This window comes from Meleagris gallopavo, chromosome 20, assembly GCF_905368555.1.
Source record: "Meleagris gallopavo chromosome 20, MGAL_WU_HG_1.1, whole genome shotgun sequence".
NCBI classification, from domain to species: Eukaryota; Metazoa; Chordata; class Aves; order Galliformes; family Phasianidae; genus Meleagris; species Meleagris gallopavo.
In genome coordinates, this window is record NC_139423.1 from 5,692,469 (window position 1) to 5,715,976 (window position 23,508).

A 23,508-nucleotide genomic window follows, 5' to 3' on the forward strand; every position below is an offset into this window, starting at 1 on the left:
GGGGGGGGGGGGGAGGCCGGCGGGGCGCGAGCGCCGCGCGGCGGCCAATCAGGGGGCGCGCGCGCGGCACGCGCTTATTAGCATGCGGGGCGCGTCGCGCGGCGGAGTGCGCGGCGGGCGGGGAGGCGCGGCGGGGCCCCCGCTCCCTTTCTGCAGGAGCAGCCGGTGCATGGGCAGTGCGCGGGTACCGGCGGAGCTCCGTGCGCACCCCGCCAGGGCCGCCCCGCGCCGCTCCGCCGTGCCCTCGCCCCGCGCGCGGAACGCCCCTCCCGTAAGTAACTGCAATTAAATGGGATTTTGTTGGTGTTGTTGTTGTTGTTTGGGGGGTTTTATTTTAATTTTTTTTTTGCGCTTTTTAATTTTTTTTTGCGCGCGCGTTTAAAAATAAAATTGTGTTGTTTTTTTTTTTCTTGCGTCGCTTTTCTTTTTTTTTTTAATGTTTGGATTTTTTTTATTTCATTCCTATGATGATGGTTGTTATTTTTAAATACACATTTTTCCGCTCGCTCTCTTCTCCCCCGCCGAGCGCCCCGCGGCCGTCCGCGCTCGGGAGGGGCCGCGGGGTCCCGGCGCCGCGCTCCGCTCCGCTCTCCCTCTTTGTTCGCCGCCGCCCGCCCGGCCCCGGTGCCGCCACCCCGCGGGATCGGCCCGACCGCCGCCGCCGAGAACAATGCAAAGCCCCGACGGGCCCCGGCGCTTTGTGCGGCCTCCGAGCGGCGGGCACCGAGAGAACGGGAAAGACCGGCCCGGAGGAGGGCTGCTAGAGCCGTGGATGGCACCGCGGGGATGCGGGGCTCGGGGGAACGCGGCCGTGCCGAGCGGCGCGCCGGGGAGCGGGGACGGCGGGGCGGTTCGTGTCGGGGAACGGCTGGAGAACGGGGAGAACGCGGCGGGAGTAGCGGAAAAACGAGGGGTGGTGCGGCGGCGAGAGGGGAAATGGGGGCCGGGAAGCGGGAGGGGAAGGAAAATCGGTTCCGCCGGAGCGCCGGAGATTCGGGGAAATTACGGACCGCGCGGCGCCGGGATCGCGGATCGGGAGAAGCGGGGAACGGCGCGCCGGGAGCGGCGGAACGAGAGCGGAATCGCGCGGCGGAGCGGCGGGGAAACGCGGAGCCGCGCACCGGGAGCGGCGGGGATATCGGCGGCTCCGGGCGGCGGGGAAATCCGGCGGCGGGATGCGGGTCGCGGTGCGGGCAGGCCGCGCTCACGCTCTGCTTTCTCTCTCGTTCCCCAGGAGCGCAGCACCATGAGCCCGCAGCTCCGGCCCTGCGCTGCTCGGCCCCGCGACGCCCGGCCCGGCCCGGAGCGGCGCTGAGAGCCCCGGCCCGGCCCCGCCATGGACGGCCGCGACTTCGCGCCCGCCCCGCGGCTGCTGCCGGAGCGGGGCGGCCTCGGACAGCGGCACGGTGCGGGGCGCGGCCCGGGCTCGGCGCCCCCCGGCCCCTTCCAGCCCGCCAAGTTCTTCCCCGCGCCCATCTCCATGGCCACGCACTCAGGTCAGCGGCTGCGTTGAGGTGGGGGGTTTGTCGGGGGAAGATTAAATTCAGGGAGGAAAAAAAAAAAATAAAAAGAATAATTTTTTATAAAGGGGTGCGGGGTGCTGCGGGGAGAACAACGGCGCCGTTATGGGCGGTGGAAAAAGAATGCGGCGGAGCGCGGCCGCGGCTTTGTGCGCGGTGCGGGGGGGGCGCGGAGCCGCGGCTCCCGTCGCCGCGGCTCCCGTCGCCGTTTTGCTGCCCGGCTCGAATTCGCTCTGCTGTAATGGGATTACAATTAGTGCGTGGATTAGGGCGGGGGGCACGGCCGGGCCGCGCCGGGGGGGCTGCGGGTGAAGGGGGGAGCGCGGAACGGACCCCTCCGGAGCGGTTTCGCTTTGTGGCTGCGGCCACGGAGCGGCCCCGGAGGTTGGGGAGGGGAGGGAAATACATTGGGAGTCCAAAAGCAGAGCGGTGCTGCGAGGCGTAGCGCGGAGCTGGGGCTAAAAATACCGTGGCACGAATTATTATTATTTTATATTAAAAAAAAAAAATTAAAAAAAGAAGGGGGGGGGGAGAGGGAAAGGAGGAAAAAAAAAAAAGAAAGAAAAAAAAAAAAAAAGAAGCCAAAGCCAACAACAGAAAGAGCTAAAAATATTCGGCGCTGTTGGCACCGGAGCCGTTCGGCCGCGGCACGGGGCTGAGCAGCGCCGGCACTGCGGGCAACTGAGCTCCCCAAATGGCTCCGGGTCGGACTACAGCTCCCAGGAGGCACTGCTGAGCGGGGCTGGGGGGATTCGGAAGGAACCCTGAGAAAGGGGGGTTTAAAGGAAAGGAAAAAAAAAAAAACGAGGGGGAGAAATAATGTTGTAGCGTTGTTTGGTGAAAGGCGTCGCTGAGGGCCGCGCGGTTGTGGCGGAGCGGCGCTTCGGATGGCGGCTGCTTTTGGATGTGAGACGGGCCGGGGGGGCTCAGCCACATTGATACGGGGATGGGGGGGCGAGGGGGTGAGGGGGAAGCACCCCCAGGGTGAGCTGAGGGAGGGAAACGCGGCCGGAGCGGCGTCAGGGCTGCGATTTTTGCCCTTGTGATGTATTTATGGATTAACCCACAGCCGGGATCGCGGCGCAGCGGCAGCGGCACAGAGCTGTGCTGCCAGCAGGACTGCTCTGCAGCACGGACACGCTGCAACCCCTGCACTGCTTTGCGGCCGGGGCCGGGCTGCAGCCCTACGCCGGTTTGCATCGCGGTGCCGCTTTGCAGCCCGGCCGCGCGGTGCCGTTCTGCATCCCAACCACGCAGTCTGGGTTTGCAGTGCTGCCGGTGCTCCGTGGCCCCGCTGCTGCTTTGCAACCTTCTCCCGCTCTGCACCCCGCTGCCGTTTTGCACCCCGGTGCTGCCGTGCAGTTTGCAGCGCCGGTGCTGTGCTCTCCTCCCTACAGCTGTGCGTTGCATTCCGGGTTCGGGCCGAGCGCTGCTGGGACGGGGCTGGGCCCTAAAACAGGTGGGGATGGGGGGGCTACTGCTTGGCCTTGTGGCCCCACAATGGGGGGTTTTGGGGGATTCGCCTAGAGCTGGGCTTGGGGCTATCCGGGGCCGTGGGGGCTGCGGTGCTGGGATTGCTCCGCGTTCTGAAAAGTAGGTGTCAAAGTTAAAACAGATTTTGAGATTAACTTGTCTACTCCTTATTAGTGACACTTCTGTGGAAGATTACTGCGGGGTTGGGGGGGGTGGGGAGCGCACATGTGTCGGGGAAAAGGAAAGCAGGATGCTGAGAAACCCGAATCTCATGGAATCGTGCTGGGGTGGGTCCATCTGTGCACGGGTTGGGATTGGGATCCAACGGGGGGAGGGGGGGTGGCTGCGTGTCCTCCCCCTCCATCCCTCCTTTGTCCTCCGGCGCTCAGGCGGTGACCCCGTGGTGTGGGCTGGGGGCAGCGCTGGGGGCTCAGGGCTGAGCCCAGAGGGAGGGCCCGCAGCTGCAATTCCCCCCAACCCCTCGGATGCTTCTGTCCCCCCCCCCACGCAGCCGCTCCGTGTCCCCGTGCCAACAGCCGGGCGGGCAGTGCTAGCGGGACGTAAAAATAGCAGATTTGGCGATGGAGTGACTTTGCAAAGATTCGCACGGGCTTTGAACTGCGGCCCCTCCCTCCTGCCCGCGATAGCGGGTAAATAAACACTCACCCAATAATCTCATTCTTGGAGTTCTTCTTTATCCGCTCCGTAAAACGAAACAGATGGGCACGGAGCTGCGCCTCCAACCCCGGCACTGGCAGCGCTCAGCCCTGCCGGGACACCCGGGGGTCTCCTGGGCCCGGCAGCGACCCGTGGGAGGGGTGCAGTGCTTTGCTGCCTTCGCCTCTGCTTTGTGCACAAGGACCCCCGTGCATGCACAGGGTGAGGTTTCCTATACGCTTTGCACGAGGGGATTTGCATGGGGTGAATAGGGGTGAATAGGGCTGAGCGGGGGGACGGACAGCCCCGCGCCTTCCTGGCTTCCCCGCAGCCCCATCCTATTGTAGGGCACGGAGCTGCTCCCAAAATGGCCTCTGCAGCAACGGGGGGCACACGGTGTGCGACGGCAGTGTGCCGAGCCGCGTGCCAACCGTGCAGCGTGCTTCAGTCGTGCAAGGAGCTTGCACCGTCCTCGTGAGCGGCGTGCATGGAGCGGCGTGCAGCCCTGCTCTGTTCCGTCCTCCCCTTCCCTCCGTCAAAAGACGACAGATTGCAAGTGGCACTTAGCACGGAGAGACTGCCTTGTGATTACCCATCGGATAACATTTTAATTGTACTTCTGGCACTCTGTCAAGCTAATTTGAACGGCGTTTCAATATTACAGCATTTATTTAGTGCCATAACAATATGGATTAATCTTAAATTATAACGGCGGGGAAATTATATTACACTTATTTGCTATTTGCCAAATATTTAAAGGGGCCACGTTGGGTTAAAACGCGCTTTGCACGGAGGGGAGCATGATGTGGTGAGGGGGGGCATCCCCAGCACCTCCCAGTGGGGTCCCCAGAGCTGGGAGTGGCACCTCCAGGGCTGTCTGGCAGACGTGGGGTTATTAATGATCGCAGTGTTGTCATCGTGCTGGGATGAGGAGGGGGCCGTGCAGGGGGGTGTCCCCAGAGAGGGGTCCAGGGCTCTGCTGTGCCCTCAGTCTCACGCGCCACGTCCCATGTGTGCTGTCCCGGTGACCCCGGTGGGGGGGGGTCGCCTCCAGCCCCACATCTCGGCGTGCAGCCCCAGCCACGGCCCCGCTAGGAATGTTCCAGCCCTGAAATAGCCGAGGGAGTAACCCAACCCCACGGGGTGCTCACGTCGCAGCCGCGCACGCGGGGCAGCCCCGGGGACACCGCGGTGACAGCATCCTGAGGGCAGTGCCCCTCTTCCAGCCCCGTGTCCTGGTGCCCCCGCTGCATCCCGAGGGGGGCAGGAGGGGGTGACCTTTGTACCGGGGCATGGTGTGCGTGACCCCCGTGCCTTGGTGAGGTTGGGAGCAGTGGGGCGTGGGAAAAGCCGGGGCCTTCCCAGAGAGAGAGGGAGGGAGGGAAGAAGGGAGGGATGCTGCGTGGGTGCACGGCCGGGGACCCCCTCCCTTTCCCGGCAGCGCTGCTTTGGTTGTGTGCCCGTGGCCCCGCACCCCGCTCCGGGCGGGCGCCCAGCAAGCAGCTCAGCCGGAGCAGATGTGGCCGGAGTGCTCCTGCGGCCCCACTCAGCACCAGGGGAATCTTTTCTGTCTTCCCAACACATTCTCATCTGTGCCGGACCGGGCGCGGGGGCGAAGCGCGGCGCTGGGGGGGCTCACACCCTTCCTGACCCCCCGCTGCCCATCCCTGCGGGACGCGCTGAGGCCGGGCGCACTCGGTGCTGCGGTGACCCGGTGGTGGCTTGGGGCTGTCCTGCAGAAAAACCCCCACGCTCCCCCCGGGCTTCCCGGCCCCCACGGTTTGGCCGGGGATCAGAACGGGGATCAGAACGCAGTGCGGTGAGCTCCGCTTTTAACCCTTTCCTCTGTCCAGTCCAGCCTCGATTGGGGGATCCCAAATCCCACTGTATGTCCCCACTGTGCCTCGGTTTCCCTGCTCATGCTGCAGTGGCAGCGGGACACGAGTGGTTGTGTGCTGTGCCGTGGTTGGCACAGATGCGGGCACACCGGGGATGACCCCACGGCTGTGCCCTGAGTCCTGGTCCCGCTGGCTATCAGTGTGGGGAGTTTGGTGCTGGTGCAGAGCCGAGAGCGGTGCCAGCAGGGCTGAGTCACAGCGCTGGCCTCGGGGTACAGGCAGTGATGCCAGGGAGTTCCCGGCCGTGGGGCTGTGGGATGGCACCGCCTTGTGCTGCGTGGCTGTGGGGTGAGATGAGTTCCGCACAGCCTCAGAAGCCCTTCGTCCCACAGCCCCGCACTGGGAGAACCGAGGCCGTGGGAAGGGCTTCGAGCAGAGCCGAGCGTGCGAGCGGGGTGGGAACGTGGGGGCCTGCATGCGCCTGGGGATCCATCCGTGCCAGGGGGCGTGAGTCATGGATGGGACGCGCAGGGAGGGTGCGCTCCGGCCCCGTGTGTGTGCTGTGTGTTTTTCACAGCCTTTTTCACAGCTTCCAGAAGAGGCTCCTTCTGGAGCCCTCGGCTTCCTGCCGAGCTCACTGCGTCGCCGTTCCCAGCTCCGCACCACGGTCCCTCTGCTCCGTCACCGCAGTGCCGCGTCCCGACCCAGGCGTGGGGGCCGTTCCCAGGGCCACAGTGGGCTGCGGCCGTGCCCCCGACCCACGCGGCCCCGATGGCCGGCGCAGGAAGGAGCGAGCTGCCTGAAACCACATCCCCGACACTCATCCCAGAGGCATCCCGGCAGGATTAGCCTGGGAGCGTGGGCAGGCTTAGAAAGCAAAGCATCACTTCCTGCACCGGCCGGGCGGGCGGCCAGCACCGGTCCTCTGTGCCGAGCCGTGCCGAGCCGTGCCGAGCCAGGGAAGGGCCGAGCGGCCGCGGCCCCGCCAGCCCACGTCGGCAAACACATGCAGGCAGGAGTGGGGCCAAGCGTGGAGGGGCTGCTGGCTACCGGCTCCGATGTTTCCACCATGACCTCACAGCTTGGCCCGAAGAGCGGGGCAGGGGTGTCCCTGCGGGGCGCCCGGTGCCCCCCGGGCCGCAGGGCGGGGGCTGCCCTCTGCCCTCCCCATCCTCTGCTGTGCTGTCCTCCCTGCACACGTGTGCATGGACACACACATGCACACTGACAAAGCAGCGCCTGATGCACCGGCGTTGCTCCAAGGAGCCGTGCCCTGGTCGCAGGCGGCTGTCCCCATGTCCCCAGCCTTTGTGTCACCGCCTCCCGGGCACTGGCAGCGCTCCGGCTGCTGCGGCTGGCAGCTGCCCCACTGGGAGCAGCATGGTTCCGTGTACCCCATCTGTCTGGCTTGGCACAGCATGGCACAGCAAGGGGTTGCCCACAGCAGCTCAGTGCTGGGGTCGCAGGGAGCTGCACGCATGTGCATGGGGTGCACACACGGGGACAGGGCACGGGCGCTCCTCGTGCAGTCACACCGGGGAGATGTGTGGTCAAGTGTGTGTGCACAAGATGTGTGTGTGCACAAGTAGCATGCACGAGGGATGCTGCACACACGCGGCCCTACAACAGGTGTCTGTGCACAGCTGTGCAAGGGCAGGGGGTGAGTGACTGTACCAGCACAGCGGGAGCTGAGGATGTGGGTGCAAGGCGTGGCTCAGGGCACCCCCTGACTGTCTTCTCTCACCCCGCAGCAGGGAGCGGACTGATGGGGAGTGCACCCGCCTCGTCCTTCATGGGGAGCTTCCTGAGTGGCAGCCTGGGCTCGGGGGCTCCCAGCCACCCCTCGGGCCCCACCACCTCCCCCCCAGAGCCGGCTTTCCGCGGGCCGCACTCCGGCACCTCCCAGATCTGGTTCTCACACTCCCATGAAGGTGAGTGGGCACCTGGGCGCTGTGCAGAGGGGAGCACGTCCCACAGACCCCCCTCCCAGGATGAGACAAGGCTTGTTGTGCTGCATGCAGGGGGTGTTGTGGGGCTGCAGATGAAGGTGCTGTCCCCCAGCACTGTGCACAGAACTGGGCTGAAGCCCGGGCGGCTCATGGCACAGGTGGGCACTCTGCGGTGCTGAGTCTGGGGTGCACTCGGACGCTGGAGGTGCTGCGGGACCCCTGGGTGCTGCATGTGCAGTGGAGAGCTGGGATGATGGGAACCACCGCTGTGCCGTGATGAGCTGCAGCTGCGGTTCATCGGGGCTGCGGTGGGAGGGGGCAGCCCTGCGGTGTTCCCCCGGCGCGCCGTTGCCCCGGCCCCACCTGAGCGGGGGCCGACAGAGTTAAGACGTGGGGCGGTGGTGCTGGCGCAGGGCCCTGGCTCCCAGCCCAGCTGGTAGTTTGAGCGGCTGCCAGCTGGCTGCCGGCGTGCCGGGGCCTGCGTGCCGCACGGGGGGGGCCGGGGGGGACCGGGCAGCACACGCGGCTGACGGACGGCTCAGCCGGGTTGGGGAGTTCCACGCTGTGCCGGGCTGCCCTGAGCAGGGGGTGTATATTGGGCTGGGGTCACGGCCCCTGCATGGCGAGGTGAGGGCAGAGCGTGCACGGAGAGCTGCACACGTGGCACATGTGTGTGCATCACGATGGGTGGCACCGTGCAGCAAGCGGCCCCCTGACCGCTGCACCCCCCACAGCACCGGGGTACCCCCGCTTCTCCGGGAGCCTGGCATCCACCTTCCTGCCCATGAGTCACCTGGACCACCACGGGAACAGTAACGTCCTCTACAGCCAGCATCGCTTCTATGAGAGCCAGAAAGGCAGGTACCAGGGTGGCAGCGGAGTGGCACTGGGGATGGCACTGCGGTGCCTGTGGGGGATTCATCCTGGAGCGTGGGGGCTGCAGGACACAGTGCTGTGTGCAGGGACGCGGTGCCCATCCCTGGGTGCCCCCAGAGGGCTGTTGCTGGAGTAGGTGGCGTGTGCCCGGGATGGAGCAGAGCCGTGGGTGCAGGGTGGTGGGCAGCCGTCCCAGCTGCCACTCTCGCTTTTCAAAATATTGTGGCGGGCGCTTAATAGGGAACATTGTTTGGGTGGGTAATGGAGCTAATTAGGCCGTGCCTTTCCCCGCGCTCCTCCTCTCGTTAGCGGGGCGCTGGCACGGCCGCGGAGGCGCACACTGCGCGGTGCCGGAGGGGCTGACCCGCTCCTCTCGCCCCACAGATAACTTCTACCTGCGCAACCTGCCCGCCCAGCCCGCCCTGCTCCCCGCCGGCCACGGCTTCCCCGGCATCGCCCGCGCCGCCCCCGGCCCCCCCGCCGGCTCCTGCAGCCGCGAGCGCGACGCCGGCCCCCTGCCCAAGACCCCCAAGGACTACGACCGCTTCCTTGCGGCCAAGGAGAAGGCGAGCAAAGCGGACGGCAAGGAACGGGTGCCGGAGGACGACGGCAAGGAGCGGCACCGCGCCGTGCTGCCGGTGCCACCCGAGGGGCACTGCAAGGAGGGGCTGCCCCCCCGGGCGGGCGCCAAGCACCTGCCCTCCTGCCTGCTGGGTGCCAAGGGGCTGGAGGGCGACGGCCGCGCCGCGCTGCCCAGCTGTGCCGGCAGCGCTCTGCCCCGCGCCGTGCGCTGCGCCAAGGAGCCGTGCCGTGAGCCCGCCGCCCCCGAAGCCCCCCCGGCGTACGGAGAGTGCCTGGAGCGGCGGCAGATGCTGCACCACGCCGTGTCCTACGCCGTGCCCGCTGGTCCGGCCCCGCTCGGCGCCGCGGCCGCCGGTTCCTTCCCCTGTCTGCAGCTGCACGCCGGCCCCGACGTGCTGTGCCCGCTGCCGGAGAAGGGCGGGCGGGAGCTGAAGCTGAGCGGTGCCACCTTCGTGCCTTCGGTGGGACACCTGACGGACAAGAGCCGCTCTTTCCAGGTGGCGGCCGAGGGCTGCGGGATGGAGCGCGCCGAGGGCAAGGAGCGGCACGGCGACGCCGAGAACCCCGGCGCTGCCTACGGGGCCGCGTTCCACCACGGCAAAGCTGAGGGCAAAGCCGAGCGCAGGATGGAGTGGGGCGGCCCCGGCGCGCGGCTGAAGGGCTTGGAGTACCTGGGGGGCGGGGGCGGGGGGGCGGCCGAGGGGACCCCCTATGCTGCCCTCGGCCCCCCGCCCAAGGGCGCCCTGGAGAAGGGGTACTTCGAGGTGCCGCCTGCCCCCGACTGCGCCCGCGCCCCACACCACGGTGAGCCGCTGGGCGCCAAGCTGGGCCCCTCCTGCTGCACTTTAGAGAAGGGCCCCAAGGAGCCCCCCCCGCAGAAGGTGGCGCGGATCCGGCACCAGCAGCACGGCACCGGCGTCGAGGCGGAACAGTCCGAGGGTCAGCGCAAAGCTCTGGAGCTGAACTCGCTGGGCTACACCGCACCCCCCCTGCCCCCCTGGGGCGTGCAGGGCCAGGGCCCCCCCATGGGCATGGCGGAGGAGAGGAAGGGTTCCTACCTGGACCCCTTTGGCACGGGTCTGCAGCAGGCTGCACTGATGACTCAGGGCTCGGTGCTGAGCCAGGATATGCCCACCCCCCCGGATGAGGTCTCGGCCATGAAGAACCTCCTCAAGTACAGCAACCAAGCACTTATCGTGGGTCAGAAGGCCGCTCCCTTCGTGGGGCTGGGCGGCATCAAGGGCAGCTGCGCCCACCAGGATGCCAAGTTCCCCCCCCCGGCCAAGGGGCAGCCGGAGCTGCCGGACTGCGCCCGGAGCCGCGAGCACGAGCTGGGGCACGGCGAGGGTGAGGTGCGGCAGCCACCGGTGGGCATCGCCGTGGCCGTGGCGCGGCAGAAGGATACGCTGAGCCGTCCTGAGCCTTCCTATGGCAGTGGGTCCGGCCGGCAGGGCAGGACGGCCGCTGGCATCAAAGGTAAGGGCTGGGGGGTGGCGGGGGCCTGGGGGTCCCTTTGGGGCTGCGCTCACCTCTGTCTTCTCACAGCCGGCACCACGCGGCCCATGCACGTCATCGACCTGGAGGCAGAGGAGGAGAGGGGACGGCTCTGCGAGGAGCGCCTGGGGCTGCCGGGACGAGAGCTGCTGCTCCAGTGAGTGCCACGCCAGGGGGGATGGGAATGGGGCTCCCCTTTACGGTGTTACCCACTTAAGCGTGGCACGGTGCCGCTCAATGCCATGTGCCACCAAGGTCTGTTTCTCCCCCAGGGACAACAAGGAGCTGGTGGAGTTTGCACGGATGCACCCCTCTGGGGGTTGTCCCGGAGACCTCACCCCCCACCTGATGATGGCGGGGGGCTCCTCGCTGCCAGCAGGGCAGCTCGGGGGGGACCCGGCTGCCCACGCACACCCGGCGCACACGCATTGGCTGCCCCGCACCCGCAGCCCCTCCATCTGGATGGGGGGGCACTCCTACGGTCGGTGCCACAGGGGGGACACGGGAGCATGGGGCTGCCCCCCTCACCCCACTGCTGACAGCCCCATTTTGCCCTTCTCCCCCCTCCCCAGGCATTGGCCACCCCGCGCTGCACCAGAACCTGCCACCCGCCTTCCCCACCTCCATGCCCAGCACCATGCAGCCCGTCTTCCCCCTCTCCCAGGAGCCCCCCACCCAGCTCGTCATCCTGCCCACTGAGCCCCCTGCCCACGGCACCCCCCACACGCTGGGTGAGGCTGGTGGGTGTGGGGGGGTGACTGCGGGGCATCCTCGCTTTGTGCTTGGGGGGGGCCTTGGGGTGATGCTGGGAGTGCAGGGATGTGCGACGGGATTCCGGGGGTGTGCGTTTAGGACCTGCAGGATGACCCCATCCCACGTCCTCGTCTGTGCTGGGGGAGTTGCAGGGATTGACAATGGGGGAATCCACGTGGGTGCAGATGTGGTGCAAGGGTGGAAGATGGGGGGTCCCTGTGGGTGCAGGGTGTGAGGAAATGCACCTTTGGGGTCTGCAGGATGACCCTCTCTTGGGTCCACTGTTGACTCCTCCTCCCCCCACCATTGCTTGCAGCTGACGTGATGGACCAGGCGTCACTGTGGCCCCCCATGTACCCAGGCCGGGGTCCCGGCGCCCACCTGCAGCACACGGGGCAGCTGCCTGTGTACTCGCGCTCCCAGTTCCTGCGACAGCAGGAGCTCTACGCCCTGCAGCAGCAGCGGGCGGCCCAGGCCCTCGAGATCCAGCGCCAGGCTCACGTCCAGGTGCCATGGGGACGTGGGGATGCGTGGGGGCTGCGTTGGGGTGGGATGCAGGGCTGGGACGGTGAGGTGGGATGCTGCTGGGTGGGATGCGGGGCTGGATGTGTTGCAGGGGCACATGCTGACCTCATTCCCCGCAGCGCAAGCCGGAGGAGCAGCCCCTGGAGCTGGAGAACGTGGGTCCCGAGAAGCCCCTCAAGCCTTCTCACAAAGCAGTTGCCTTAAACCCCCCGGCCAAGGGCATGTCCTCGGCTGCACCTGGGCCTCCCAAGCTGTCCCCTTGCTGCCACTCCCCGGCCCTGCGGCACCCGGCCAAGTGCCCCGTGGCGCTCCCCACGGCCCCCTGCACTTTACCCGTCTGCCCCACTGCCAGCTCTGCCGTGGCCCCGCGCTCCCCGGCTGACAGCCCCGTCCCCGTGCAGAGCAAGGGCAGCGACGGCGAGGACAAGCGTGGGGAGGGACAGCCGCCCCGTGACTACCCCAAGTCCCTGGAGCCAGGTAGGGGCACGGCAGCGAGGAGGAGGAGGAGAAGGAGGTGGGGATGGGCGTTTGAGCTCACACTGAGCATCACTCGCTCCCCGCAGACCTGCCTCCGGGGTACAGCTACCCCGCGTCCAGCATGGGCTTCTCAGAGGTGCCCCCCGCCGAGCCCGCCGACCCCGACACCATGCAGGCAGGCTCCCCGCCAGCTGAGCCCGAGCAGTCACGGACCTTCAGCCCGGCTGAGGAGCCCATTGCTGCGCGGGAGCTGCCATCCACCGGGGCTGCAGCCGAGGGTCCGGGTGCCGTGCTGCACCGGCACCACCTGCTGCTGGCTGCGGCGCCGGGCGCTGTGCCCGGAGAGGAGAACTTTGGGGCGTGCAGGGAAACGGCGGCGGTGTTGGAGCAGAGCTCTGCAGAGCAGCAGCACCCGGTGCCCACAGAGGGATCCTCCCCGCTGGGCCCCCCAGATGGAGAGGAGGAGGAGGAGGAGGAGGAGGAGGAGGATGAAGAAGAGGAAGAAGGCGACAGCGAAGGCTCAGGGCCGGAGGGCAGCTGTGATGAGGAGGAGGAGGGCGACGGCCCCAACCGTGCACCCAGCAGGCAGCAGTGCTGCACAGGAGGGCTGGAGGCTCTCATCGCCGCCGGCATCGACCTGGGGGAGCTGCCAGCGCTGGAGTCCCCCGGGGAGCCCCCCCCAGCACCCCCTTCTCCTGCACCCTGCACTGTGGGACTGCCTGGCATCGCGCTGCTCAGCGAGCTGGCCGAACTGGAGCTGCGCCAACGCCGCTGTGACTTGGCCATGGAAGGTGAGCAGCCCTGTGTGCCCCCTCCCCATTGCTGTGCCCCCCGGTGCCTCCCAGGGATTCTCTGTGCGGTGCATGCAACGCAGAGGTCGTGCAGTGGAGGGGCTGCAGCATGTGTGCAGGGCTGTGCTGGGCAGAGTGCATGCTGTGCAGCAGAGGAGGGGCTGTGTGCACACTCGCAGTGTGCATTCACAGCACAGGGCCGTGTGAATGCCGTGCTGGCAGTGCAGGGCTTTGTGTGACTTCACAGCGCAGCGCTGCATGCACGAGCTGTGCGTGCTCACGGTGCAGCGCTGTGCACGTATTTGCAGAGCGGGACCATGTGCATGTTTCCACTGCAGAGCTTGTGTGTGCATGATCCGTATGTTTGCGGCACAGGCTGCTGCCTGTGTTTCCCTGTACATTTGCAGTGCAGGGCTTTTTGCATGCTTGCACTCTCTGCAGCTCAGGGCTTTGTGTGTGTTTGAATCACGTCTTCGCTGTGCAGGGCTGCATGTGCCTTTTGCACGTGGTGTGCTGCAGCAGCACGGTGCCCACAGCAGAGCCCTGCTCACAGCCCAGGTCCGTCTTTGGGGCTCTGCTCCAGCGCTGGCTCCAGACAGGCGCCGGGATTCCCTCCCAGCTCGGCTTCCCCAGGGAATCCCGGGGGCCCCTGCAGGGAAGGCCCTGGCACCTCCCCAGCGCCTCTGCAGCGGGCGGGCGGCCGCGGGGCCCTGCGTGCTCGGTGCTGGCCGTACCTTGCTATGGGGCTGTGGGTCTGTGTGTGGGGGCCATGGAGTCCCCGCGGATCCCCTTCCCACGGATGGGGCTCTGGTTGGGGCGCATCACTGTGTCCCTCCCCACCCTGGCCTTGGCTCTGTACACCGATGAGTTCATCGCTGGCTGCTGCCATGCACCACCCCTGCAGCTCTCTGGGGACACACTACGCCCTTTGTGCCATCCCCACGCTTTGTGGATGTGCTGTGGCAGTGTGTGCATGCAGCACCCCGTACCCCACAGACCCCTGTGTGCCCTGCTCCCAGATCCCCAAGCCTCTGGGAATGCTCCCTAAGCCCACCCATGGGTGCTGCCCCCATACGTGTGGTTTGTGCCACTCCAGTGCAGCGTGCGCTGGGATGTGACAGGGTGGTCCTGGTGCATCCCTGCTGACCTCAGCTCTCGGCAGGGGAGGACGAGGACCTGCTGGCCTTCAACCTACAAAACCTGGCCACGGTGGCAGCTGCCTGGTCGCTAGTGGAGGCGGCCAGCCGGGAGGGCAGCCCCCCAGCACTCAGCCCCCTGCCCGCCTCCCCGCCGCCCCGTGCCCGCGTGCCGCGCCGCAAGTACACCTGGACCCCCAAAACCAAGGCGGTGAGTGAGCGTCCCCCCGCCCCGCACCACTGTGCCATGCTGGGTGAGCCGTGCCCGGGGTGAACGGCCGTGTCCCCGTCCCCAGGTGTGCCCACTGAAGGCGGCCATTGAGCAGCTCAACACTCAGGAGGTGGAGGTGCGGATGCGGCTGGCTGAGCTGCAGCGGCGCTACAAGGAGAAGCAGCGTGAGCTGGTGAAGCTGCAGCGGCGGCATGACCACGAGTAGGTCCCCATCCCTATCCCTGTCCCACGGGGGGTTGCAGCCCTGGGGTTGGGACTGGGGGCTGCATGGTTGTCACCGGTGCAGTGAGTATGAGGCAGTGCTCAGCCCAAAGGCATCAAGGCACAGCACTCACCGGTGTGATGAGTTCGGGGCTGCGCTCAGCCTGGTAACATTGCAAGGGCAGCACTCATCAGTGCGATGAGTTCTCAGGGCTGAGCTCAGCCCGGCGGTGTCGCGGCTGGTGCTCAGCGATGTGATGAGTTGGGGGCCGTTCTCAGCCCCGTGGCATCACTCGGGGTGGCACCCACGAGCGCAGTGAGTTCGGGGCCGCGCGGAGCATCGTGCGGGCAGCGCCCATCGGTGCACTGAGCTCCGGCCGTACTCAGCCCGGCTCAGGCTGCCCCCGGTTTCGCCCCGCGGCTGCAGGCGCGACGAGAGCTCGCGGAGCCCGGCGCGGCGCGGGCCGGGGCGGCCGAGGAAGCGCAAGCACTGCAGCACGCTGGGCCGGGCCGAGAGCCGCAAGGTCAAGTGAGTGAGCGGGGGGCGCGCGCCCGCCTGTCCCCGCGTTGGGGACAGAGGGACCGACCCTATGATGGGGGTGGTGGGGCCGTCCCCGGCTGCGGGGGTCTCCATCCCGGGGCCTCCCCCCGCCCGGACGCGGGAGCAGCGTTGCATAAAAGCCTCTTTATCTGCGCTGTATAAAGTCATTGGTCACGCTGCAGTGGTGTTCATTGCTGCCGGCGCTTTATTATTATCCATTAGCCGCCCGGCGCAGTCGTTTTCACACTCACGGGCCCTGTATAATTGTCCTTCTCTGCTACAAATTGCCTCTCCCGACAGGCCCATTTGCATAAATCCTCCGAGCTAGTCCAAACACGATTGGAGTGTGTGTGCGCGCGCGGCATCAGGCCCGATGATTTGGTAATAATAGTTAAATCTGCACTAAATGGTTCCTTCAATTAAGACAGAGGAAAAAAAAAAAAAAAAATTAATCTGGAGGTTTTATGTCACAAAACATTTAAGAGAGTGAAGGTTGCGGGGGGAAAAAATAGGAGGGGTGTGTGGGTCGAGGGGGGACGGTGGGTGCCCACGGCGCGCTCCCGCAGGGCGGTGCAGAGCAGCCTGTCCCTGCTGTGTGCCGAGCTGCGCGCCGAGCCACAGCCCAAGAAGAAGCGCAGCAAACTGGAGCAGCAGTACGGAGCCATGGCCGGGGCTGCGGTGAGTGCACCCCGCTGCGGGGCCGGGCTCTGCGGGGTGAGGGGCTGCTGCCCATCCTGAGCGTCCCCGTTCATTTCTTCTGCAGGAAAAGGTGAGGTGCAAGAAGAGCAGCGCGCAGAGCAAGCTGGCCTGTAAGGTGGCTCACAAAGTGTCGCAGCTGAAGCAGAAAGTGAAGAGCAAAGGGCTCCCTGCTGGCATCAGCCCCTTCCGACGGAAAGAGCCTAACCCTGGCAGCCGCATCCAGAAGAAGCTGGCCCGTCCCAAGAGCTCCAAGGGCACAGCCAAGTACCAGCCCCAGGAGCCCGACCCCTGTGAGATCCCTGGCTTCAAAGGTAAAGAGAGGGATGGGAGTCCTGCACGGGACTGGGGATGTCTCACGTGGGGCTGGGAATATCTCACATGGGGCTGAGGGGGTCCTGCATGGAGTTGGGGGGTCTATGTGGGGCTGAGGGAGTCCCATTTGGGTTTGGAGGAGTCTGGCATGGTGCTGGAGTGTCCTGCATGGAGCGGGGATGGCCCCATGTGGGGCTGGGGGTGTCTAGCATGGGGCTAAAGGGGATCCTGCGTTACCTGGGGAGGTCCCACATGGGGCTGGGGGCGTGCAGTGAGCTGCACAGCACGGAGAGGCTGCATGGAGCAAGGAGATGAGACTGCTGCAATCCAGGGACTGTTGCAGTGAGGGTCTGATGCTACATGGAGGCTGCACACGCAGCTCAGGAACCGCTTGTACCCGGGTACCCCCAAAGACTGGGACCCCCCTCTCACCCTGCCCAGCACAGGGGGTGTTTGGGGCCACCACAGGGCACAAGGAGTCCTTCAGCCCTTTCCCCCCACCGTGCAGATGGGCGCAACGAGGACTCAGACAGCGATGATGGGGATGAGGAGCCCGACCTGTCTCTGCTGCCCTCAGTGCCCATGGCTGTGCTGGGGCCCTCCCCGTCCTCTGTGGTGAAGATGGAGGCCAACGAGAAGGCAAAGAAGAAAAAGGAAAGGCAGGGACTGCTAGGTAACAGGACTTGGGGAGGATGGGGTTTGGGGGACCCCTGTGCGGTGCCAGAGGGAGCTGATTCCTGTTCCCCCCACACCCCCAGGCCCGTGCCGCCTGGGCAGCCCTGAGGGCGAGGTGAAGATCAAGCGGCGGCCGGGCAAGCCGGGTGCCGGCAAGCTGGAGAAGGTACCGGCACGGCGCAAAGCGGGCGGCTGCGAGGAGGGGAGCAGCAAGAAGAAGCTGAAGGCAAAACCCAAAGAAAGCCTCCGGGCGGCCGTAACCGGTGGCCCCAGCTCCGCCGCCCCCCCCTCCGCCTGCAGCCTGTTTGGTGCTGCGGACCCCCGGCACTTCGGGGCGAGGGAGGACGGCGCACGGCTGGCCAGCGAGCGGCTCAAGAAGGCCACACGCAAGAGCAAAGTGCTGCAGTCAGCACTGCGGGTGAGTGCAAGGCTGGGGGGTGCCGGGGGCCATCGGGTGTCGGTGCTGTTGGGGATGGCAGAGGGACTGCGCGGTGTGGGGCTTACAGGGGATGCATGTGTCGGTGGGGCACAGGCGGCACCGTGGGGCTGGGGTAGGGCTGAGTGCCGGGACCCTCCCCAATGGGTCTGAGCCTCCTGTCCCCACACTGCAGCGGAAGAACGGGGCCCTTTCGCTGGCCCTCTCACCCCGGAGTGCCAAAACCATCCTGAGCAAGGGCAAGAAGCTGGGCAAGGTGAAGAGCAAAGTGGCCAGCAAGCAGGTGAGCAGCCCCCACAAACAGCGTGCCCCCACACCCGTGTCCCTCACCCACACTGAGCTCCCGTCCCACAGTGCAAGGGCCGGGCGGTCAGCAAGCTGCTGGAGAGCTTCACCGTGGAGGACGACTTCGACTTCGACGACAACAGCAGCTTCTCGGAGGAGGAGGAGGAGGGCAGCGCAGGCGGGCGCCGCTCCCCCCCACCCCACACCTGTGCCATCCAGAAGGAAGACCTGCGGGACGGGCTGCACATCCTCATCCCCAAGGAAGACAGCCTGCTGTATGCCGGCAGCGTGCGCACCATCCAGCCCCCTGACATGTGAGTGGGGCCAGGGGCTGCGGGATGGAGAGCTGCGGGGTGTGGGGTGGCAGTGCTGAGCCCTTCTGTCACCCCCCTCTCCCCAGATACAGCATCATCATCGAGGGTGAGAGGGGGAACCGGCAGCGCATCTACTCACAGGAACAGCTGCTGCAGGAGGCAGTGAGTGGGGATGGGGATGGGAACGGGGATGGGGATTGGTGACAGGGACAAGGATATGGATGTAGAATAGCTTGGAATGTCATGGGATAGGATGAAATGGAATGGCACTGCATGGAAAGGAATGATTCCATTGCAAGGAACCTTCAAAGTTCACCTAGTGCAAATGTCTTAAGGTCCACCCAGTAGCTAAAGGGATAGGGATGGGGGAATGGCAATGGGGACAAGGATGGGGATGGGGACAGGGCTCACACAGCCCTGTGCTGCCCGCAGGTCCTGGACGTGCGGCCACAGTCACGGCGCAGCCTTCCTCCCGGCACCCGCGTCTGCGCCTACTGGAGCCAGAAGTCACGCTGCCTGTACCCAGGGAACGTGGTGCAAGGTGAGGGGTGGTGGAGGCAGCAGCGGGGTGGGGGGCACGGCCCTGTCCAGCCCCAGCCCCACGTCCTGCCCTGCCACAGGCTCCTCCAGCGACGAGGAGGAGGACGACCCTGAGGCGGTGATGGTGGAATTCGATGATGGGGACACGGGGCACATCGCCGTGTCCAACATCCGTCTGCTGCCACCTGACTTCAAGATCCAATGTGAGTGGGATGGGGATGAGATGGGGATGAGATGGGGATGGTGGACGGGAGTGCGGGGACAGCGCTGAGCCCTGCTCTGCCCGCAGGCACAGAGCCGTCCCCTGCGCTGCTGGTGTCCAGCTCGTGCCGGCGGAACAAGCGCTCCTGTGGCGATGTGGCTTCCCCTGGCGAGCTGCCCCCCGGACTGTGCACCGAGAGGCACGACGGCCCCAAGGGCCCCAGGAGTTCGGGCAAGAAGGCGATCTGCAAGGAGAAAAGCGGTATGGGCTGGGAGGTATAAGTATGGGGTGGCTGGGCGTTAGCAATGGTGAGGGAGAGGATGTTGTGGGGGGTGCAGAGGGGCAGAGGTGCAGGCGTGGGGCAGCGTGGTGCGATGTCAGAGTTGGTGGGGTGCGGGTGGATAGAGGAAGTTGTGAGGTTGGTGGCGTGGAGGAGGGGAGAAGACAGGGAGAGGGAATGTGGGGAGGTGGGCATGGGGGGGAGATGGAGAGATGCAGGGAAAGGGGATGCAGGCATAGAAAGGAGAAGACCAGAGAGAGAATGTGGGCGTGGAGAAAGGATGCAGGGAAGGAGGGAATGCAGATGGGGAGGTTAGCAGGAGACGGGGATGTGGGCAGGGAGAGGGGAGGCAGGGAAAGACGCAGGCGTGGGGAGGAAAGGCAGGGATGCAGGAGGAGGGGATGCAGTGCGGAACTGAGGCTGTGACCGCTGTCCCCGCAGGCAAAGCCCTGGAGCTGCTGTCGGGCAGCCGTGCGCCGGCGCTGGGTGAGCCGCTGGGGCGGCGGGGCGGCCCTCTGCTCAGCTGGTCGGCGGTGGCGCAGACGAAGCGGAAGGCGGCGAGCAAAGGCACGGCCGTGCTGCAGAACCTCTTCCAGGTGAACGGCAGCACCAAGAAGCTGCGTGCCAAGGAGGCCCTGTTCCCCGTGCACCACCACGTCGCCGCTCCCGTCTTCGGCAACGGCTTCGGGGCCGACTCGTTCAGCCGCATCGCCAGCTCCTACGCGTCCTTCGGAGCCGGCGCCGGGCTGGTGCTGCCGACCGCACAGAAGCTGCTGCGCTGCAAGAAGGCGGAGCGGCTGGAGGCTGAGATGGGCAAAGGCGGCCGGCGCAGGGCTGGCGGCGAGTTCCTGGTGAAGCTGGACCACGAAGGGGTGACGTCCCCCAAGAACAAGAACTGCAAGGCCCTGCTGCTGGGCGAGAAGGACTTCGGGGCCAAGCTGGAGCGGCCGCTGGCCAGCAGCTACGCGCACTCGGCGCTGGGCAAGGAGAGGAAGGGGAGGGCGGCCGTGCACCCGCTGCCCGTGGGGCTGGCGCTGCGGAAGTACTCGGGTCAGGCCGAGTTCAGCCTGAACTGCGACAGCGACTGCCACAGCTCCTACTCGGACATGGATGAGGAGGAGGATGCGGGCGGGCTGGGTGCCGACGTGCCCTCGCGCTTCATGACCCGCCTGTCGGTGTCCTCCTCTTCCTCGGGCTCCTCCACCTCCTCCAGCTCCGGCTCCATCTCCACCTCCAGCCTCTGCTCCTCCGACAACGAGGACTCGTCGTACAGCTCGGAGGACGAGGACTCGGCTCTGCTGCTGCAGACCTGCCTCTCGCACCCGGTGCCGGCGCTGCTGGCGCAGCCCGAGGCTCTGCGCTCCAAAGGCTCCGCGCCGCAGCGCTGCTTCCTCACCAAGGCGGCCGCCGCCGGCCCCAAGGCCAAGCTCAAGCGCAAGGAGGCCCTCAGCTTCTCCAAAGCCAAAGAGTTCTCCCGGAGGCAGCGGCTGCCCTCGGTGGAAAACCGGCCAAAGATCTCCGCCTTCCTGCCCGCGCGCCAGCTCTGGAGGTGGTCGGGGAACCCCACGCAGGTACGGTCGGCCCCGGTGGGCGCAGAGCAGTGGGGCGCTCAGAGTGAGCGTGTGCAGCATGGGGCACCGTGCGCGGGGGTGAGGTGCGTGGAGCCGCGTGCTGAGAGCAGCGTCTGGGGGTGCACAGCTGCATGGCGGTGTGCAGGGTGTGTGGAACAGTGTTTGTAGCGCGGTAGGGCGCGTGGGCGCAGAGAGCGTGGTGCAGTGTGCTTGGTGCGTGGCTGAGAGGGAGCGCAGGGTGTGTGGATGCATGTCTGGATGCGGGGGGCGTAGGGCAGAGCGCTTGGAGCATGGTGCGGGATGTGTAGGTGCAGAAAGGCACGGAAGGACGCAAGGTGCATGAAATAGGATGAGCATGGCGTATGGAACGTGGTGCACGGGGTAGGATCTGTGGATGCGGAGTGCTTTGAGCGAACACATGGAACATGGGGCACGGTCTTGGGGGTGTGCAGGCCCACGGTGCGCGGAGCAGAGTGCAGCGGGTAGGATCCACGGGAGCAGGGTGCTTCAAGCAAGCGCATGGAGCGTGAAGCACAACCTGCAGGCGTGCAGATGCACTGCGGGGTGCAGGATGCTGGGTGTGAGCGCGGTGTGGGTGCACAGGGTGGATGGGGAGTGCTGCGGGATGTCGGGGTGTGCAGTGCCCTGACCGTGTGCTCCTTGCAGCGGCGGGGCATGAAGGGGAAGGCACGGAAGCTGTTCTATAAGGCCATCGTGCGGGGCAAGGAGACGCTGCGCATCGGGGACTGCGCCGTCTTCCTGTCGGCCGGGCGGCCCAACCTGCCCTACATCGGGCGCATCGAGAGCATGTGGGAGTCCTGGGGCAGCAACATGGTGGTGAAGGTGAAGTGGTTTTACCACCCCGAGGAGACCAAGCTGGGCAAGAGGCAGAGCGACGGCAAGGTGTGGGGTGGGGTGGTATGGGCACAGGTTTGGGGATGGGGGTGGGTTTGGGGTAGGGTTGGGGATGGAGTGGGATGGGATGAGATAGGATGGGGATGGGATGGGCACAGGTTTGGGGGTGGGGATTGGGATGGAATACGGACGGAATGGGGATGGGATGAGATGGGATGGGGATAGGATGGGCACAGATTTGGGGATGGGATGGGATGGGCACAGGTTTAGGGATGGAGATGGGGGTGGGAGGGGATGGGCAGAGGTTTAGGGATGAGATGGAGATGGGGATGGGATGGAATGGAGCAGATTTGGGGATGGGATTGGATAGGATGGAATGGAATGAGTTGAGATGGGAACAGGTTTGGGGGTGGGATGGGATGGGCACAGGTTTGGGCATGGAGGATGGGGATAGGGACAGGATGGGGACAGGTTTGGGGATGGGGATGGGATGAGGATGGGCACAAGTTTGGGGATGGAATGGAATGAGTTGGGATGGACACAGGCTTGGGCACGGGGATGGGGATGGGGATAGGGATAGGATGGGGACAGGTTTGGGGATGGGATGGGATGGGATGGGATGGGATGGGATGGGACGGGACGGGACGGGACGGGACGGGACGGGATGGGATGGGATGGGACGGGACGGGACGGGACGGGATGGGATGGGGACGGGATGGGATGGGATGGGATGGGATGGGATGGAATGGGATGGAGGCAGTGCAGTGAGTACCAGCGTGTGACCCCCCATCCCTGCAGAACGCTCTGTACCAGTCGTGCCACGAGGACGAGAACGACGTGCAGACCATCTCCCACAAGTGCCAGGTGGTGGGCAGGGAGCACTACGAGCAAATGACCCGCAGCAAGAAGTACCAGGACCGCCAGGACCTCTATTACCTGGCGGGAACCTACGACCCCACCACCGGCCGCCTCGTCACCGCCGACGGAGTGCCCGTCCTCTGCTGACCCATGGGGATGCGGGGAGGGGGCACGCAGCCCCCCGCCCCCCCCCCGGCCATTATGCAAAGCCCGGCCCGGCCCTGGGGCTGCGCGGGGGGGGGGGGGGGGGGGGAAGGGGGAGGGGGGATGGGGAGCTCCCGCACAAGCCATACTTTCCCTTTAGTACCTCTGACTGTTTGCCAGCAGGTAAAGCAGAAATCAGGTGTGTTGTTCTATTTATTTTGCGTGTAAATATTGTTATTATTTCTTCCGGGAAGTTTTATGGAGAAAAAAAAGAAAAAAAAAAAAAAAAAAACACGGAAAAAAAAAAAAAAGAGGAAAAAAAAAAAACAAAACAAACAACCCGACAGCAAACAAAGGAGGAGAATTAAAATATTAATAATAATAATAATAACGCGGGGAGGGAGGAAGGGAGAGGGGGGGACGGGGGGGGTCCGATTCATGCACTGTTTCCCCCCAGCCTGGCTGGGATGAGGACAGCGGGGGGGGCTCTGTATATAGGGGGGGGGGGCGGCGGTGGGGGGGCCGCGGTGCAATAGCGGGGGGGTCTGCGGGGCGCTGGCCCGCCCTGCCCTGCCCTGCCTGCCCCACCGCCCCCCCCCGGCCGCCCCTCCCCTTTTCCCCAGCGCTGTAAATGTGTACAGAGCCGCGGGGGGCTTTTCCGGTTGTCAACACTAAAAAAAAAAAGAAAAAGAAAAAAAAAAAAAGGAAGAAGAATAAACACGAAACCCACAAACACACACACACAGAAAGCTGGAAAAAAAAAATAATTAAAAATAATTAAAAAAAAAAAGTGATGACCAGAAAGGAAAAAAAAAAAAAAAAAAAGGAAAAAAAAAAAGGATTAAAAACATAAAGGTTTTATGAACAGCAAACTCTATGTAAAGGCCTTTTAGTATGGAACTTTTTTATTGATAACTTGGCTTATGAATAAATATATGAACCGTTGGTTCTGTGTGATGTCCCCAGTGTGGGGGGGTGCAGGGGCTGCAAGGTGCGAGCAGCACGGTGCAACGTGCATGCAGGGAAGGTGCACCGTGCGTGCGGCGGGGGGGTGGAGGGGGGATGCAGAGTGCATGCAGTGGGGCGCAGCACGGTGCTGCAGGGTGCAGGGTGCATGCGGCAGGGGGTGCAATGGGTGTGCAGCAAAGTGCTGCAGGGTGCAGGGTGTGTGCAATGTGCATGCAGCAGGGTGCTGCAGGGTGCAGGGTGCATGCAGCAGGGTGCAGTGTGAATGCAGCAAGCTGGAGCAGGGTGCAGCATGCATGCAGCAGGGTGCAGGGTGCATGCAGCAG

At 65.4% G+C, this 23,508-nt stretch overlaps 1 protein-coding gene across 6 annotated transcripts; it reads left to right on the forward strand.

The window, feature by feature from the left end:
- The first annotated feature begins 39 nt into the window (after window positions 1-39).
- BAHCC1 (BAH domain and coiled-coil containing 1) lies at window positions 40-23,161 on the forward strand. Of its 6 annotated transcripts, none has more exons than XM_085239792.1 (27): window positions 40-271; window positions 1,235-1,496; window positions 7,240-7,419; window positions 8,172-8,294; window positions 8,698-10,371; window positions 10,441-10,546; window positions 10,662-10,870; window positions 10,962-11,129; window positions 11,459-11,649; window positions 11,787-12,144; window positions 12,231-12,935; window positions 14,098-14,282; window positions 14,368-14,504; window positions 14,932-15,033; window positions 15,612-15,723; window positions 15,809-16,055; window positions 16,565-16,729; window positions 16,815-17,149; window positions 17,343-17,450; window positions 17,522-17,766; window positions 17,853-17,928; window positions 18,199-18,307; window positions 18,387-18,509; window positions 18,596-18,769; window positions 19,230-20,359; window positions 21,026-21,262; window positions 22,013-23,161. In XM_085239792.1, exons 2-27 carry the CDS (start codon window positions 1,337-1,339, stop codon window positions 22,217-22,219), a joined length of 7,566 nt encoding a protein of 2,521 aa, XP_085095918.1. In that variant the 5' UTR covers window positions 40-271; window positions 1,235-1,336; the 3' UTR covers window positions 22,220-23,161. The 6 variants fall into 6 exon arrangements, with proteins under 6 accessions (XP_085095918.1, XP_085095923.1, XP_085095922.1 ...); XM_085239797.1 differs by having other exon boundaries at window positions 10,962-11,120; XM_085239796.1 differs by having other exon boundaries at window positions 7,243-7,419.
- The last annotated feature ends 347 nt before the right edge of the window (window positions 23,162-23,508 follow it).

Coding starts and splice junctions, on each gene's coding strand:
- BAHCC1 (XM_085239792.1), top strand. CDS start 1,337: ATGGACGGCCGCGACTTCGCGCCCGCCCCGCGGCTGCTGCCGGAGCGG. Junction 10,372..10,440: donor GACGGCCGCTGGCATCAAAG/GTAAGGGCTGGG, acceptor GTCTTCTCACAG/CCGGCACCACGCGGCCCATG. Junction 16,056..16,564: donor TGAGATCCCTGGCTTCAAAG/GTAAAGAGAGGG, acceptor CCCACCGTGCAG/ATGGGCGCAACGAGGACTCA.